The sequence below is a fragment of the Bos indicus x Bos taurus genome, chromosome 12 (genome assembly GCF_003369695.1).
Source record: "Bos indicus x Bos taurus breed Angus x Brahman F1 hybrid chromosome 12, Bos_hybrid_MaternalHap_v2.0, whole genome shotgun sequence".
Classification (NCBI taxonomy): Eukaryota; Metazoa; Chordata; class Mammalia; order Artiodactyla; family Bovidae; genus Bos; species Bos indicus x Bos taurus.
Window position 1 is genome coordinate 72,708,482 of NC_040087.1, and position 17,874 is coordinate 72,726,355.

Genomic DNA, 17,874 nt, shown 5'->3' on the forward strand with positions numbered 1-17,874 from the left:
ATTATCCATGGCTTAAAATACACAGTTGAGATACTGCAGAAGCAGCCACATTTACAATTTTTAAAGAAACATATTAGTGTCTGTACGAATCTTTGGTGGGTTTGATTTTTATAATTGTTATTGTGTATCTTAGGTTCTATTGTATTGATGAACTATAATACATTTAAGAAGGAATTTATTTACATTCATTCAATAAATATCGAGTACCACTTTGTGCAAGGTACTGGACAGGGTGGTATATAAAGAAGGAAAGGCAGTTCGTTCTCTCAGGCTTGTTTTGGTCAGGTTTGGGACTTGGCAGGCCAGCTGTGCAGGCCAGCTTATTGAGGCTGGGGGATTGCAGAGTGAAGTCCTGTGCCTGTGAGTGGAGGGATGCACAGGGAAGTAGTGGAGGAGGAGCGTCCCCGCCTTCTCACCCAAGTAGTGAGGGAAAGTTTCACAGGGGAACTGCGTGTGAGGGCAGAATCCTGATGGAGGAGGGAACTTTGCCAGGGGGGCAGGTGGGGAAGGCGTTTTGTGAAACGGCAAGTTGAAAGGGATGCAGCATGAGAACTGGTGTGTTCAGGGAGGGTCCGCCCGTTCCCTGTGCTGTCTGTGTGTGTCAGTCACTCAGTCGTGTTTGTCTCTTTGCGACCCCATGGATTGTAGCCCACCAGGCTCCTCTGTCCATGGAATTCTCCAAGCAAGAATACTGGAGTGGGTTGCCATTCCCTACTCCAGGGGATCTTCCCCACCCAGGGATCGAACCTAGGTCTCCCACATTGCAGGCAGATTCTTTAGCGTTTGAGAGTGAGGGGTGAGGAGGCTGGACCCAGATGAGGGACCTGATCATGCAGGATCCTGTTTGCCTTTAGATCTGAAGGGACTTGGACTGAATCTCTCCAGCGCTGTGCAAACACTGCAGAATTGTTATTAGGAATGCATTTTGGGAGGATTTCTCTGGCTGTAGCAGGGGGCTGGCCTTGGAGGAAGGTGGGGAAATATCCCAGTTAGGAGGCATGCCCTCTCTCTTGCGGGGAAAGGGGCTACACAGCCACCACTTACACGCTGTGGCAAGTTCTGTTAGGAAAAGTGACCGAGGTGCACCAGGGGGTAATAATCAATTCTCCCTGGAAGACTGAAATTTGTATAGAGGAAGTGGTATTTACTTATCACATTGTTAGGTGGGAGTGATGTTAGATAAGATAGTAACATGATAAGGATCTGAGTTTTAGGTAAAGCCACAAGAAATGCTGGATACCGCTTTCAATCATAGAAGGCAAGAGAAGCTTAGTTTGAAGAGGAACTGGGCCTCTGGGGTGACAGTATACAAAACTCTTTGGAGGGACACCTCGTTGCTTTATTTGAAGGACTAGTGCAAATGAAAGAGCCTAGGTGGATGTTTTGGTCCAACTTATAGAAAAGGTCACGGTAACCCGAACATGCATGCACGGCCTCAGTGACCAAGAAAGTGGCCCTGTGGCTGTGGGAAGCCAGCCTGGGGCTCAGCTCTCAGGGTCTCTGTCCCCCAGGGTGTGCTTGTCAGAGAGATCCTCTGCCATGCCAGATTTGCGGGCCCCCATCTGGTGCACGCTGGTGTCGTGGTCACCCAGGTCTTTGGATTTCATCTGCTCATTCAGGTAAAGAGTCTCGGGGAAGTCGCCCAAGTGGGTATTGTCTAGTCAGTAACCAGCTTGTGCAGTTCCCTTAGGTGCTTTTCAGGAGTAACACGTGTTCTGTTGTGTTCCACCGGCTTGCTCTCCAAGTCCTCCTGGTTTAGTTTCTTGATACCCTGAAGAATTTGGGATTCAGCCGCCTTGTTGGCTTGTAGCTTCATCAGTGTCTCCGCATATTCTCTGTCCTCATGAGACTGCTGAAGAAATTTGGCATATCCTTCACAGCCGCACCGTCAGGATCAAAGCGGCAAGACATGGCCAGGGAGATGCAGGAGGCAAGAAGCGCCAGCTGGATCTGGCAGTTGATGGTGGCCCCAGAGTCCTGGTGGTCGCTTGGGCACACCTGTGAAGGGCGCTGGGGCGTCTCGGCAGGTGGCCGAGGCACCCTCTAGGGTGCCGGGCGGAGGTGTGGCAGTGCTGGTTCGGCCCAGCCTCTGGCAAGCACTGTTGAAGCAGGAAACTACAGTGGCTCTCTGTAAAATGTGTGGCCCGAGGCATCTGGAATAAATAGTTGAAGGAACTTTGCAAATGTACCCTTGGCTCCCACTAAACCTCAGGGTCTACCTGTGAGATTGGAACAGATTGTGGTTAAAATGTTCCATTAAATGTTGGGTTGGGTGAGTGAAGCATGCAAGGCTGAGCAACTGTGGAGAGAGAGCTTAGCCTGGTTTCTGTGGTGGAAAGGTTTCTGAGTTGTGCTGCAAATAAAACTAGGCTTTGAAATTGAGTCATGTTCTGACAGTTACCATGAGTCTTCAGGTAGCTTGGGTGACTTCTCTGAGCCTTAGATTCCTCAGTTATCAAAGTATGAAAGAGGTTTACTTTCTAGGTTTGTTGTGAAAATTAAGTGAAATAGATATTCTGAAAGTATTCAGCATGGTTTTTTTTTTTTTTTTTCCTTAATTTCCTTCTGTGTTACATCTTTCCTGTTAGACATTTTCGTGACTGGATAAGGAAAGTGCTGTGACTAATGGTTTAGCTCCTATCCAGATTTCTTCCTCCAGCAATCTGAAATCCTCTACTGAGTACATTGATCTGATTGTCCCTTTGAGAAAATTAAATGGGAGATGTTTGAAATCTTGATAATTGGAAGACTGCTTCCTTTACGTGTTGTGAGCACATAGATAAATCCATCAGCTTGCCTTTGAAATTAATTTTACCAGCTGTAATAGACTGGATGGTTAGAGAGTTCAGCCACAGCATTTTCACCATTCTTACTTGATCCCTAGTTCAGTCTCTTTTTAGTGTCATTTTAACATGTTTTCTGTACACACATTTGTACATGTGATGCACAATCTTTTAAACTTTATACTGGGAACTCGAAATGTTTATGGAGGTAGAGTAAATGTGGAGGTAGAGTTTATATTAGAATTTACCTTTAAAAAATCGAAATGAACTGCCTTTAATTGTTTTAACTTCCCTACCCCTATCCCTTAAAAAGATTTAAGTAAGTGAAAGTTGCTCTGTTGTGTCCGACTCTTTGCGACCCCATGGACGCCGTCAGTAGAATTCTCCAGGCCAGAATACTGGAGTGGCTAGCCTTTCCCTTCTGCAGGGGATCTTCTCAACCCAGGGATTGAACCCAGGTACCCTGCATTGCAGGCAGATGCTTTACCAGCTGAGCCATAAGGGAAGCCCAAGAATGCTGGAGTGGGTAGCCTATCCTGTCTCCAGGGGATCTTCCTGACCCAGGAATCGAAAACCAGGGTCTCCTGCCTTGCAGGCGATTCTCTACCAGCTGAGCTATCAGGGAAGCCCAAAAAGATTTAAAGTAAAACCTTACTGTGTGAAATTTTCTACATTTACCAAGGTGGGGAATGATTTATGAACCTCCCTGTACTCATCTCCCCGTGTTAACAATTAACAACCCCTGACCAATCTTATTCCATCTGTACCTGTGGATTATTTCGGAACATTTTACATGACATCATTTCGTTTATAAATATTTTAGTGTTTATGAAAGATAAGGACTGCTCTAAGTTTTAGAATCTATATCATCTAAAAATATTCCCTGCAGTATTTGATTACAATGCTATACCTTTGAACTACAGTCTAACAGAAATGTTTGAGACAGGGTATTTTGCTCTTCTTTCTTGACTTAACTGGCTGCTTAGTTATAAAATATCTTTAGTGTTAACAAATATTCTCTAAAAGTTTTCAGTTTCAAGTGATAATCAGTACCTCTTTAACAAAACACATTGCTCAGTTTGTTTTCTTTTTATTGTATAAGCACATGAATACATTCTTACCAGAGGAAAAAACTAAACTGCACAGAAGTACATACTGTATCCTTGTTTTAAAGCATCAGTGAAATCTGAACACGTTTACTCCAACGCAACTTGCTGTCCGTGGTTCACACCACCACAGTTCTTTCCATTCCTGCCCGCCTCTAATCTGTTTTCCACACGGCCAGCCGAAGTGATCTTTTTAGGATGTAAATCAGATCGTCAGTTCCTTGCTGAAAACCCATCCAGTGACGTCCCTCTGCTCTTGGAGTAAAACCCAGATTTCTTACCATAGCCTGCAAGGCTGTGTGTGACCCATCCTGCCAGCCGGGAGCCTCTTCGTGGTGCCTTAATGTTGAGCTTGGTTCTGCCCAAGCCTGCACTTGTTTGGTACTACTTGCCTGATCATATTTTGGCATGCTGGCGGCTTTTTGTCGTTTGGGACTGCTCTCCTGCCTTTTATGTTCTAACTCAGGGAGAAGTTATTGACTCCTAAGCACTATATTAAGCACCGCTTCCTGTCCTCTGGCAGGAGTAGTTTGCTTGTCTATCTTTATTACACTGCATCCCCACTGCTAGAGCAGTCTGCATGGACACTGGTCTGTTTTTTAATGTGTGTTGCATCCTGTGGATCTGTAAGGATGTCAGTTATCTTCATTTTTAGAATTTTTTGCCTATTTGCTCCACCAATTTTGGTTCCTTAATTCTCTTGTTTGGTATTGGTTTCATAGGGATAGGTTTTAACGCTCATTTTTGTTTTTCAGAATTGCTTGTTGCCTGTCTTTGAATTCTGATTGTGAGAGAAGGCTGACTGCCTGTCTTGAGGCTAAGAAGTCTTCAGGACCTCTTCCTTCCTTTCCCTGGTTTCAGCTCTCTGGGTCCCCCAGAGAGCTGCAGCCACCTCACGGCATACCTCTCCTGAGAAGGTGTTTGGATATGATTTTGCCCACCAGTCTCATCGTGTCCGTTTTATGTTTTGAGAATTTTTCCAAAATTTCTGTTTTTCAGATGGTCCTCTTCTTCTTAAAAAAGAATTTTGTTTTTCAGTGAGGTTATGGATGTATCTCCTTAAATAAATCTTGTCATTTCTAGAATTTGAGCCTATTGGGAAGTAGGCTCATGTGCTTAGTTAGGTGACTGTTTTTTTCTATTTCCTATGGACCACTTTCTTAAAAAAATTTTTTCTTTAAAGCTAAGAGGTAATTTCTATCAGCAAGTCATTTCTTCATTGAAAGGATTTAAGTTAAATTTTGTTCTTGGAAAATCTTAAAAATACACCAAATTATAGAAAATAGTATTGTGTACCACTGTGTCCTGTCAGTTCAGTTCGGTTGCTGAGTCATGTCTGACTCTTTGCAACCCCATGGACTGTAGCACGCCAGGCCTCCCTGTCCATCACCAGCTCCCGGAGATTACGCAAACTCACACCCATTGGTGATGCCATCCAACCATCTCATCCTCTGTTGTCCCCTTCTCCTCCCGCCTTCAATCTTTCCCAGCATCAGGGTCTTTTCCAGTGAGTCAGTTCTTCGCATCAGGTGGCCAAAGTAGTGGAGTTTTAGCTTCAGCATCCATCCTTCCAATGAATATTCAGGAGTGATTTCCTCTAGGATTGACTGGTTGGGTCTCCTTGCACTCCAAGGGACTCTCAAGAGTCTTCTCCAACACCACAGTTCAAAAGCATCAATTCTTCGGCGCTTAGCTTTCTTTATAGTCCAACTCTCACATCCATACGTGACTACTGGAAAAACCATAACTTTAACTAGACTGACCTTTGTTGGCAAAGTATGTCTCTGCTTTTTAATGTGCTGTCTAGGTTGGTCATAGCTTTTCTTCCAAGGAGCAAGCATCTTTTCGTTTCATGGCTGTGACCTTGTCACCCCACTTCAAAAATTACCAGCACTTGGTGGATGCATTTGTCTACACTTTCATCCTCCTCCCCAAGATTATTTTGAAGGCAGTCCCTGCACATGATATATTCTGTAAATACTTCATTATGTGGTGGAAACTCCAACGCGATGCTGGAAAATAGCCTCTCTCCAGAGTCAGTGATTGCCCTGTAGGCTGGGGAGTTCTCATAAAGCTAAAGCCTGTAGGATTCTCCTCATTGCTTTCTTATTCATTTCTGTTAAGGCCGCAATTTTATACAGTGTTCAGTAACGTCTGTTAAGTAAAACGTTAATTTCTATAATCTTCATTATGAAAAGCAGGTTGTATTTTTGGATATGATATGGAATTAGGTGAAACTACAGTTGACTCTCACATTCTGAATATAATCAGTTTCTAAGTCTATATAGCATACTGACTTTCTCTGAAGATACAGGTTAGGAGCCTGTGTCTTCATTTTAAATGGGAAAAATAAAAAATAACAGTGCTTTCCTAGTTCACTGAAAACCCCCAACTAATTTCTCCAGATTATATCCACATACTCTTAAATAGGTTAGACGTTTTCACATTATTGCCCCCAAACAAATAGGACTTTGTAGGATCCTGAGTTTTGTTTTTTCTTTTAATTTATTGTATTGAAGTATACTTGATTTACCATAATGTATTAGTTTCTGCTCTACAGCCCAGCGATCCAGTTATACATACATATACATGTATAAATACACATTCTTTTTCATATTCTTTTATGGTTTATCACAAGATATTGAATATAGTCCTCTGTGCTACACAGTGGGCCTTTTTGTTTATCCATTTTATATATAAAACGGTAATCCCAAAGTTCCAGTCCCTCTGTCCCCCTTGGCAACTACAAGTCTGCTCTCTGTCCCTGTGAGTGTGTTTCTGTAGAAGTAGATAAGTTCATGTGTGTCATACTTTAGACCCCACATTTAAGTGCATGGTATTTGTCTTTCTGACCGACTGCACTTAGTTTGCTAATCTCTAGGTCCATGCATGGTGCTGCAAATGGCATGATTTCATTCTTTTTCATGGCTGAGCCGTATTCCACTGTGTATATGTACCATATCTTCTTTATCCGTTCATCTGTCGATGGAGATTTTTCGATTGTTTCCATGTCTTGGTTATTGTGAATAGCGCTGCTATAAACCTAGGGGTGCATTTTATCTCTTTGAATTGTAGCTTTAGGACCCTGAGTTTTGGAGACCGCCAATTTAAGGTTTCCTCCTTCCTTCTTTTTTTTCCCCTTCCTATTTCCTTCCTTATTTAGAGGGCTCCAGCAGGCAACCAGTGTAATAAAACACTACACAGAAACCCAGAAAATGCAGACTGGGCATATGAAAAGCTACTTTGTTTAGTAGGGTGAAGAGTAAGGTAAAGTGTATTTCATTTGGCTTTTTGCCGTATTAGATGAAATCAGAAATTCACTAGCTTTTGATGATTGAAATGGCAGGCAGTTGTTCAGATAGTTTGCTCTGGCTGTCTTCCTGGACTCCATCTCTTCACTTGACCCCTGTTCAGACAGTTGACGTAAGTCACGTGTAGCCTTTTCCTCTCTGGTAATTTTTCTCCGCAGTCTGTTTTCTCTGTTTGCACTGCTGCTACTACATGGTCTAGTCAGCATCATGTTACCTGAGTTACTGTCACTGGGACTTGATTGATTTCCCTCTTTCCTTCTGGCTGTTTACTGGCATCTTCTAGCAGAGAAAGTAGTGAGAAAGACCCACTCAGTAGCGAAGGCATGGTGGAGAGGAGAGCTGGCTGCGGTACTGGACTCTGAGTTCTCGGAAAGCCTCATTAATCTTGAGTTCTTGGCTTTTATAAAGGTACGATGTTCTTTGTGTTCAGAATGCTGGATTCCCTCTTCAGGCTTGGCACATAGGTCCATCCTTCTCACTTGTCCTTCAGGGGAGACCTCAGGGAACACCGTGTCCCCCCAACCCAGCACTGTCCAGGAGAACTTTCTGTGATGCTGGGAAATGTTCTCTATTACCCTTACTGTCCCACACACTCGCCATTAGCTAAGCGGCATTTATTCTGTGAGTACTGAGACTGACGAATTGAATGTTAAATTTTATTCAGTTTTAACTGTAGGCGTCAGGTGCCTCTACTTGTGCCCTCTCAGAGCCCTTTGTGTATTCCTTCCATCCTAACACTTACTGTGTTGTATGCTTTTCCAACATTTTATTATCAAACATGGTGTAAAGTTGAAACAATTTTATTGTGTACAGTCCTGTACCTATCACCTAAATTCTACTATTAATGTAATTACTACACATGTTTTTAATACATATCCATCTGGGCATTTTTCTATCCATTAATCCTTTTGAAAAAATAATTTTCAAAATAATATCTGTGCACATGTCCCTAAATACTTTAACATGTATGTCATTAGCATTTGTTTTTTGCAGGGGTAAAATTTGTATACAATAAAATGTCCATTTTAAAGTATATACTTGCTGGATTTTGATAACTGCATGTGCTTGTTCAACCCTCGCCTTCATCAGGGTTGGAGCACTCTCAGCACCCCAGAGACATTTCTTCTGCTCCTTCCCAGTCCTGTCTCCACCCTCTCAAGTGATGGCTGTTCAGATTGTTTTCCCTGCAGTGTCTCCTTAGCACACTGAAAAGCGCAACATCATTTTCATTGTGAAAGAGAAATGCTGTGGCATTTAGTTTCCATGTGCCCCTTCTACACGCATTTGAACTTTAGAACAACAAAAAGAGTCTATATTCTACCTAACAAGGTGCAGGTCTTCTTGTAAATGAAGAAACGCTCGCCTGTATCCTGGTTAAGGTGTTTTCAACAGTCACTGGGTCCATTACTGACTGTATTAATTACCACTGTCCTGTTCGGTACTTAGTTATATAAAAACTAAATTGTAAAGTTAATTTCAACAGCTTGTAAATAAAAATGGAAACTGGAGAAAATACGATTAGTGCAGTCAATTCTCTTTGTTCATGGTAGTTATACTCCATATGTCATTATGAATGTTGAATTAGCAAATATTAAACCACTGCACGTGGGAGAAAATTCGGGCTTAGGATCCTGCAAGGCCTCAGGTCACTACATGTTTGTCAACAGATCAAAATGTAACCTTGTTTGTGTGACTTTCTGTTTAAAAATATCTTGTTTAATATAATTGACTAACATTGAATTCATGGCCAGCAGCGTTATCATTCATGTCTGAGTGAAGCTTATCTGACAAACATGTTTTCTTTTCTTGAAAGTGTTTTGCTTGTGCCATATAGCTTGCAGGATCTTATTTCCCCTACTAGGGATTGAACCCACATCCCTAACAGTGGAAGCTCAGAGTCTTAACCATTGGATCACCAGGGAATTCCCCAAACGTATTTTTTTTGAAAGGCCCAGTATGCTCTCTTGTGTTTAGGAACATTAGGAAGTACTACGCTTGGGGGCCAGTTTTAAACAGTGAAATCAGTGAAAAAGAAGGAAAGTAAAAACCATAGAGGACACTTGTTTATAACATGAGAGCTGACACAGGAAGAAGGAGAATCACCTTGTTTGACTTCAGCCGGAACATGCTCTTCAAGTGTCCCGGTGTGTTACCGTTCTGCACATACACATGTCCTCAAATGACCGCCAGGGGGCCCTGAATATTAGTTTGGAGATTACAAATGAGTTTTAGGGGGTTACAGATAAATTTTAGTGAGTGGGCAAATTCTGAGACACAGTCTGAATTGTGAGGCTTGACTATATACAAATAAACTGCTGCTGCTAAGTCACTTCAGTCGTGTCCGACTCTGTGCGACCCCATACACGGCAGCCCATCAGGCTCCTCTGTCCCTGGGATTCTCCAGGCAACAACACTGGAGTGGGTTGCCATTTCCTTCTCCAATGCATGAAAGTGAAAAGTGAAAGTGAAGTCGCTCAGTCGTGCCCGACTCTTAGTGACCCCATGGACTGCAGCCTACCAGGCTCCTCTGTCCATGGGATTTTCCAGGCAAGAGTACTGGAGTGGGGTGCCATTTCCTTTTCCGATACCAATAAACAGATGTGTATAAACAAGCAAAGAGAACATGTGCAAAGCCGCTGCATCTTGAGTCTGTAATTAGTCATGAGGTCATAGTTGACATATATGGCATCCTTTGTTAACTTCCTGTCCCTTACTTCTCGTGCCTTCTGCTGGAACCTCAGCTCCTCTGGCTTCTTCACCTGATGGTGTAACCAAAACCCTCATTTCTAAAGGGTCTGAGTGCTCAACTGCCCTGTTTTTTGGTTGCTATAGTTTAAAATTAATCTTTAGTGTTGGGCATGGAAGGACTAAGGCCCCAGAGAGTCCCCTAGGGTCCAGGCATACCCCTCTTTGCCACCGTAGCAGCAGAGCCCGCTTCTCCTTGATCAGAAACTTCCTGCAGCTGGGCAGCTTGCTGCCGCTTTATCTCAGCTTCATGCTGCAGGAGGTTTGTATCTTGGAACCAAAACTCTCAGCAGCCATTTTAGTGAATTCTAATTCTATAATCCCTTTTGGGGATAGCATTTAAAATAAATATTATTTGCTATTTAAATAAAATATTTAAAAATATTGACCAATTCTGGGTGAAATAGATTAATAAATACATAATGTTCAATGCATATTACCCAATATAAGGATTTTCCATGTAACTGAGACTTTTAACTGTAAGTACTGAGAAAAGTTTAAGATAATTTTGACAGAAGACTTTTCTCAATATAGTTGTCTTTAAGTTTGGTGGGCTATGTGATTTTTGTCAGAACTACTCAACTTTGCATTGTAGCATGAAAGCAGCATTAAGCAGGTGCAGTGAAGGGGCGTGACTGTGTTCCAGTAGGATTTTATTTACAAAGCAGTTTGCTGACCTCTATTCTAGAAGGTGGGCACACACCAGTCAATGAGACCAGATACAGTATTATATTCTACTCTTCTTGATCTAAAACCGTTAGAATCCATTCCCACGCATGTTCCATCGGTTTCTGCTAGTTTATCAGCAAAGTCTTGCAATTCTTTTGGTGTATAAACTGTTTTTTCTTTAAGTTTTTATTGGAGTATCATTGCTTTACAATGTTGTTAGTTTCCGCTCTACCTCAGAGTGAATCAGTTACACATATATCCCATCTGTTTTAGATTCCCTTCCCATTTAGGCAATGACAGAGCATTGAGTAGTAAATTGTTTTCTATAGGTCACAGTAATATATGTGCCTGGTGACATCTGGAGTGGTTAGGTGTATCTGAGTGAGCATCGCCTTTCATGGCTTCTGCCCTGAGTGGTTTTCCTTGGAAGTTTAAGCAGTTGAAGCCGAGGTGCCACTGACGATGGAAGGCAAGCTTCTTCTGTGGGTAAGGCAGGCTCAGAAGGTCTGGGAGGTTAAGTTGGTCCGTTTCATGTAGGTTACAACCAGATGTCTCCATTTTAAGTTTGAGGGTCCCATTCTTTATTAATATGTTCTAAATACCTTAGGAGAGACTTGGAGAGGCTTTGAATTCAACTTTTGTTTTAATTCAGTGATCCTGAAAATTAAATTTTCTGTTTAATTTTCAGCTAAATCATCGCTATGGCTACAAAACATTAAGAGTTTGTTTTAGGGGCTACCGTGGAATCTCTCAGCTAGGAGTTAGCCCTGAGCTTTTCTTTCCTCTTTAGGTACTGCAGTGTGCTCCGAGGAATCCATCCCACAGTCCTTATTCTCATCATTACTGCCATTATGGTCAAGTGCAGCAGCCACTTGGGTTTCCCAGCCGTGTGTCTCAGTTTGCAGCATGTCAACGGCAAATGATATCTTCATTAATTGATTCTATACCTGCTATAAATTACTAACTCATTTCTCATTGACACAGAATTCATCAACAGCGCTCAAGCTCAAGGGCATGACCAAACCATTCCTTAAATCCCATTTTTGTGGCTCTGTGTCTTGCAATCACTCCCAATACCAATTGTGTATGAAAGTCTGGTTCTCTTCAGGAGACAGAAACCTCATGGTTATTTTAAAAGAGGAAGTTTAATGTAAAGAACTGTTACGATAGGAGGGTGACTGTAATGGTGTCAAAGGAACTCTGTGGGATAGATAGTCCAGAACCGAGAGGCAGTCCCCCAGGGAAGGGCCAGCCTGGAGGGGGTCCCCTCCCCAAGGCTGGGGTTCAGATCTCATTGGAGACAGTGCAGTTGCAGCCCATTTGTTGATAGAAAGGTTTGCTGAGTTGCCGGGGCTAGAGCTGGTCCACAGCAGCTGGGGAAGCAAGAAGCCACCTTCTCAGGTGTGTGGTGTCCTTGTGGGAGGTGGTGTGTGACCGAGGCTCCAGGTGGCCTAGGGACTGGACCCTGGATTCATGGCTAGGACAGGGCCCCTCTGGAGGTGGGCCCCCTGCACACGCCGCGGCAGGGGCCAGAAGAAAGGAACCAGGAGGGGAGCTTCCCGCAGTGCCCCTTCAGCGCCCTTTCCTGTCAAAGCCCAGCATTGTGCTCAATGTAAAGAAAAATGCTTACCCACCCCAGTCCGTTATTACAGTCCGTACTGGAGCATGGATGTGGAGCTGAGAGGCGGCACGTCGGTTGATTATTGGCCTGTCGGTCAGATGATGCTGTTCTACTCCCAGCTCCTCACTAGGTCCACATTTTGCTCAGAGTGAAACCAAAGCTGAAAACAGTCAGGCCCCTCTACTACTCTGACCTCATCTCATTTGTCGTCTCCCTCGCTGGCTCTGTGGTGGTCATCCAGACCTCCCTGCTGTTTCTGGAACATACCTGGTAGGCGCCTCACCTCAGGGCCTTCGCACTAGGTGGTCGTCCTTCTTGGCAAACTCTTTTCTTAGATACCTGCATGGTGAGTCCTTGACCACCTTGTTTAATACTGAAAGCCCCACTGCTCCTGAGCCCCCACCCAGGCAGCTCTCCTTTTCACCTCCCGTACTTATGTCTGACTCCTGCTGCTGTAATGTCAGGTGCCACGAGTGACTGAGGTTTTTGTTTCGCTCACTTATCCCAAATACGTAGCACAGTGCCTGGTGCCCTGTAGTTGCTCAATAAGTTCTTGATTATTATGCTACTGCTAAGTCACTTCAGTCATGTCCGACTCTGTGCGACCTCATAGACGGCAGCCCACCGGTTCCGCTGTCCCTGGGATTCTCCAGGCAACAACACTGGAGTGGGTTGCCATTTCCTTCTCCAATGCATGAAAGTCAAAAGTGAAAGTGAAGTCATTCAGTTGTATCCGACTCTTAGCGACCCCATGGACTGCAGCCCACCAGGCTCCTCTGTCCATGGGATTTTCCAGGCAAGAGTACTGGAGTGGGGTGCCAGTGCCTTCTCCGCTGGATTATTATAGTGAATTCTATTTTTTTGTTTGTTTTATTTTTATTTTTTTAATATAAATTTATTTATTTTAATTGGAGGTTAATTACTTTACAATATTGTATTGGTTTTGCCATACATCAACATGAATCCGCCAGAGGTGTACACGTGTTCCGCATCCTGAACCCCCCTCCCTTCTCCCTCCCCGTACCATCCCTCTGGGTCATCCCATTGCACCACCAAGCATCCAGTATCATGCATCGAGCCTGGACTGGCCATTCGTTTCATATATGATATTATATATGTTTCAATGCCATTCTCCCAATCATCCCACCCTCTCCCTCTCCCACAGAGTCCAAAAGACTGTTCTATACATCTGTGAATTCTAATATTCATTAAAGTGAGATTCTAGTTAAACAAAGCAGTTCTAATTTTGTTGTTGTTGACCAAGAAAGTTTAAGTATTTTTGCTAGTTACTGTGTTACCCAATTTTCCTTGTATTTTGTAGAGTAGGTATGTTCTTTGGACTGATGAGGTTATTAATATGGATATATTTTCGGGTGGCTTATACACTGTAAAATGAAGCCTTGTACTTGATTGTTGCTTTCTTTAGCTCACTTCAGCTTCTGTGACTTTTTTCATCTGGGTAGATGACTGAAGCAGACAACTATATTTTTAACATTGTATTGGTGAGAGTTCACTTGTGGTTCATGGAAAGTTAATTTGTTATTTTTTTGTTTGACTTTAGGTGCTGAATGTGGAGTAAATGCAGATGTTGAGAAGCATCTGGAATTGGGCAAGAAGCTGCTCGCAGCCGGACAGCTCGCGGATGCGTTATCTCAGTTTCACGCTGCAGTAGGTTTGTATCTCGGCGTCCAAACACGCAGTGGCCGTCTTGGTGAATTCTGATTTGTAGCGCTTTTTTGGGATTATGTTTAAAATAAATAGTATTTATGGTTTAAGTAAAGTATTTTAAAATGTTTACAGGATTCTGGGTGAAATAGATTAATAAAGTAAATACACAACACTTGAGTACATATGGGTCTAACATGAGAAAATTTTCAATGTAATCGAGACTCAATAGTCATCCCTAGATAGCCTCAGGGGATTGCTTCCAGGACCCCCTTGGATGCCAAGATCTGTGGATACTCAAGTCCCTCATATAAAAGGAATGTAGTATTTGGATGTAACCTACACACATCCTCCTGTATACTTTGAATCATCCCTAGGTTACTTATAATACATAATATAGTACAAGTACTATGTAAATGTAATGCAGATGCTCTGTAAATAGCTCTGAGAAAATTTTTTCCCAAGTATTTATATCCGTGGTTGTGGAACCTGCAGGTATGGAGGTACTGTATATATTTTTCTGCCTTCTCAAACAGATTTCACTGAATACAGATTAATTTTCTTGATGATTTGAGAGCAACAATGTAATAGTTACTTGGAGGTCTTTGGGGGAATCCTGCACTTCATTGCCTGTTCATTGTTGGTTAGACTCCCTCTGCCCCTTAATCTGTTACTTTTTACTGCTTGCTTGTGTCTGCCCATAGCAGCAACTGTCTTTGTAGTGTTTAATCTTACAGGACTATGAGAGATGAGATGACCAGAATAAATGTTAATAGGGTGTGAATGAGGTCTTAAAGGTTTTCTTATGAGTCACTATATAAGCTTTTTGACATTGATACTGTTCATTCCTTTTTAATTTACTTATATAGTCTCACCTTTATTTGGGGTGGTTAAGAGTGACAAGTCAACCTGCAGAGTAAGGAGTGAAACATTTTTAATCAGATACAGTTCTGCTCACTAAAAGAATTACTCTATTATAATTTACTATATCAACAAAAAGTAGGTTTTGGCTTGGTGATGTTTTTCTTCATGCTTTTTAGATTTTTATTACTGATGTTACTAACTCTCTGGAATAATAGGAAACCCACATTTTAATCATAGCTTTGCCACTTGATAATTCTGTGACGTTGGTCAAGTTATGTAAGAAAATGTAGGCTTAAATAAGAAGTTACCTGCATGTTCCCAGCAGTTTTTACCCTGCCACTCAAAAAAGTGCATTCTGTGAAGATTAGATGAGAGAACTGTGTATAAAGATTTCTTTGAAAATAGGGGACAATCACATGTGTAAGGAATATAGAAATACTGTGTCTTTGAAAATAAAGACGTTTCTGAAAACAGAGTTAGTGTGTTAATAGGGTTTTTTTTAACTATGTGCACTTTTGATGATGAGCTGGCCTTGGAAAGTCACAGTTTGTTGGCATGACCGTCTGTACTAGTTAACTTTTCGTTAGAGGCCTGTGCTGTGTGGCCGGGTGTCCCAAGCCCACAGTTTTCCGTGATTTGAGTTGTCTTCATTGCTGCAGCATGGCAGTTATTGCCTTCGATAATGCAAGTCTTAAAAAATATTCTTTCTTGCTACTGCGAGGATAGTTGCAGAAACATGTACATCTGCCGGGGTCCAGCCCCAGTGGATCCAGGGAATTTGAAGGGGAGGCAGCATTGGCGATGAGGAAACAACAGCTTATTTAAATGTTAATTAAAGATCTAAAGAGTGGTTAAATAAGGATAGCTCAGTGAGGAAATTCAGCGGAGAAAAGAGGCTGAATAATTCAGCCAGAAGGTGAGAGAAAGAACGGACATGGGGAGACCAAGCTTCGGTGAACAAGGCCCGCACTTTATTTTCCAAAGTAGTTTTTATACCTTAAATTATGCATAGAGGATAATGGGGGAAGGGGTAGAGTCATGCAATAAGCCAGGCTTTCTTCCTGCAAACATATCATATGCAAAAGTTTAGGTGATTTGCATCATCTTCTGGCCCGGAGGCTTGTTAACATTTTAAGACCCTTTCTTCAGAAAACTTATTTTTCTCTAAAGGTGATTAGTCAGGCGCCATCCTCCAAAAGCATTAGATAAAGTTGCATTCCTACAGGGCAAAGGTGTGGTGGGCTATAACAAGAAAAAGAATTAACTCAAGGGTCCAAGGTTACAAACATTAAAGCTACTACTTACACCAATTGTATTAATTAATACACTGCCAGGGACACAGCAGGTAAGGGATATGGAAACTTAGCAGCAAACATTGGCCCAACAAGTGAAAAACCCTTCACCAATACAATTTCTAATCAATTTTTTAACTGCTCAAAGGAATCTGTATTTAGACACTTTAGAACATCTCGTGCCTCTCACAGTTGGGAGGCTCTGAGCAATCACCTGTGGCCGGAAAAACCTATTCAGGCAGGCTAGAGGACTTCCAAAGGAGTTTGTAGGTTGAAACACTATCACACCCAGGAACTTTATTAACTGGAGCTGTAAGTTCACTCTTTTTCAGAGAGAGGTAGTGGGGGACAGCCCCCTGTACTGTCAGAGGTGTAGGTGAGAGCACAAAGCAGAAAATAGGCAGACTCTGGTGTTGGGGGTAGATGCGCAAGAATTTCCAGGGGGACTCCTGAGGCTCGATCCCGCCTTTGCGTATGCCGAGCCTCCTTCCTCATGACCTTTGCCGCGGGCGGAGCTCCTCACGCCGGCTCCCCGCAGATGTCTACTTAGTTTGTACTTTATTATTTGCTTTCATTAATCTCACAAATTAATAGGAGCATTAAGGGCCGTGGCATATTGTTAACGTCGTTTAAAATGACTGCCTATTTTTCTTTAGCTTCACTACCATACAAGAATTCCACAGATGGCTCTTCTCCAAAAATACCCAATAGAATATTTATTGTCTACACTGAAAGACATAAATTAGTAACGCTAAAACATGGTAATTTATTTGTGAAATTCAGAAAAGGGATAGGGTGAGACACTGCTAATGCATTCAGAATTTGAATAGTAATGTCATTCTCTTCATGGTAATTTGGCAAGTAGCAGTGATTCTCAAATGGTACACTTCCTAGAATTTGAGGAAGACCTGTATGTTTTGAGACAATCATCATTTTAATTTATATAAAACACTGATGTTTTATAATTAACCATAGAAAATAGACTTTAAATTATAGTCGATGGGAATATATAGTAGATTGGGATGGGGTGATGTGGTATCATGGCCTGTTGAATCTTTGTAAGAGGTGTTTGTTTATGAGAAAAGAGCTGTAGGTCTTCTATTTCAGTTATCTTATTTACAAAACATCAAATTTAGTGTGGCCATGCTCACTGCTTCAGATAACCAGTGACTTAGTGAGAGCCTCTTGCAAACAGTGAGTTAGTCCAGGTCTCCTGACCTTTAGACAGCAGGTTGTGCAGTTACTGTAGTTACTGTTGTAGATCAAAGAGCTGTCCTACTGTAAAAGGTACAATTTGTGTGTGTGTGTGTGTGGTAAAATATCACCCATAATTTTAGTTCAGTTTAGTCACTCAGTTGTGTCTGACTCTTTGTGACCACATGGACTGCAGGACGCCACGCTTCCCTGTCCATCACCAACTTCCGGAGCTTACTCAAAATCATGTCTATTGAGTCGGTGCTGCCATCCAGCCACCTCATCCTCTGTTGTCCCCTTGTCCTCCCACCTCCAATCTTTCCCAGCCTCAGGGTCTTTTCAGATGAGTCAGTTCTTCGCATGAGGTGGCCAAAGTACTGGAGTTTCAGCTTCAGCATCAGTCCTTCCAATGAACACCAAGGACTAATCTCCTTTAGGATGGACTGGTTGGATCTCTTTGCAGTCCAAGGGACTCTCTCAAGAGTCTTCTCCAACACCACAGTTCAAAAGCATCAATTCGTCGGTGCTCAGCTTTCTTTATAGTTCAACTCTCACATCCATACATGACCACTGGAAAAACCATAGCCTTGACTAGCCAGACCTTTGTTGGCAAAGTAATGTCTC

The 17,874-nt window shown here is 42.5% G+C and overlaps 1 protein-coding gene across 1 annotated transcript in view; it reads left to right on the forward strand.

Annotated features, from left to right (window-relative positions):
• Positions 1-17,874, forward strand: part of DNAJC3 (DnaJ heat shock protein family (Hsp40) member C3) — a 67,012-nt gene that overhangs the window by 8,219 nt on the left and 40,919 nt on the right. Inside the window, exon 2 of the mRNA XM_027557835.1 lies at positions 13,797-13,907. Coding sequence (XP_027413636.1) covers positions 13,797-13,907 — 111 coding nt within the window. The remainder of the gene's footprint in view (positions 1-13,796; positions 13,908-17,874) is intronic.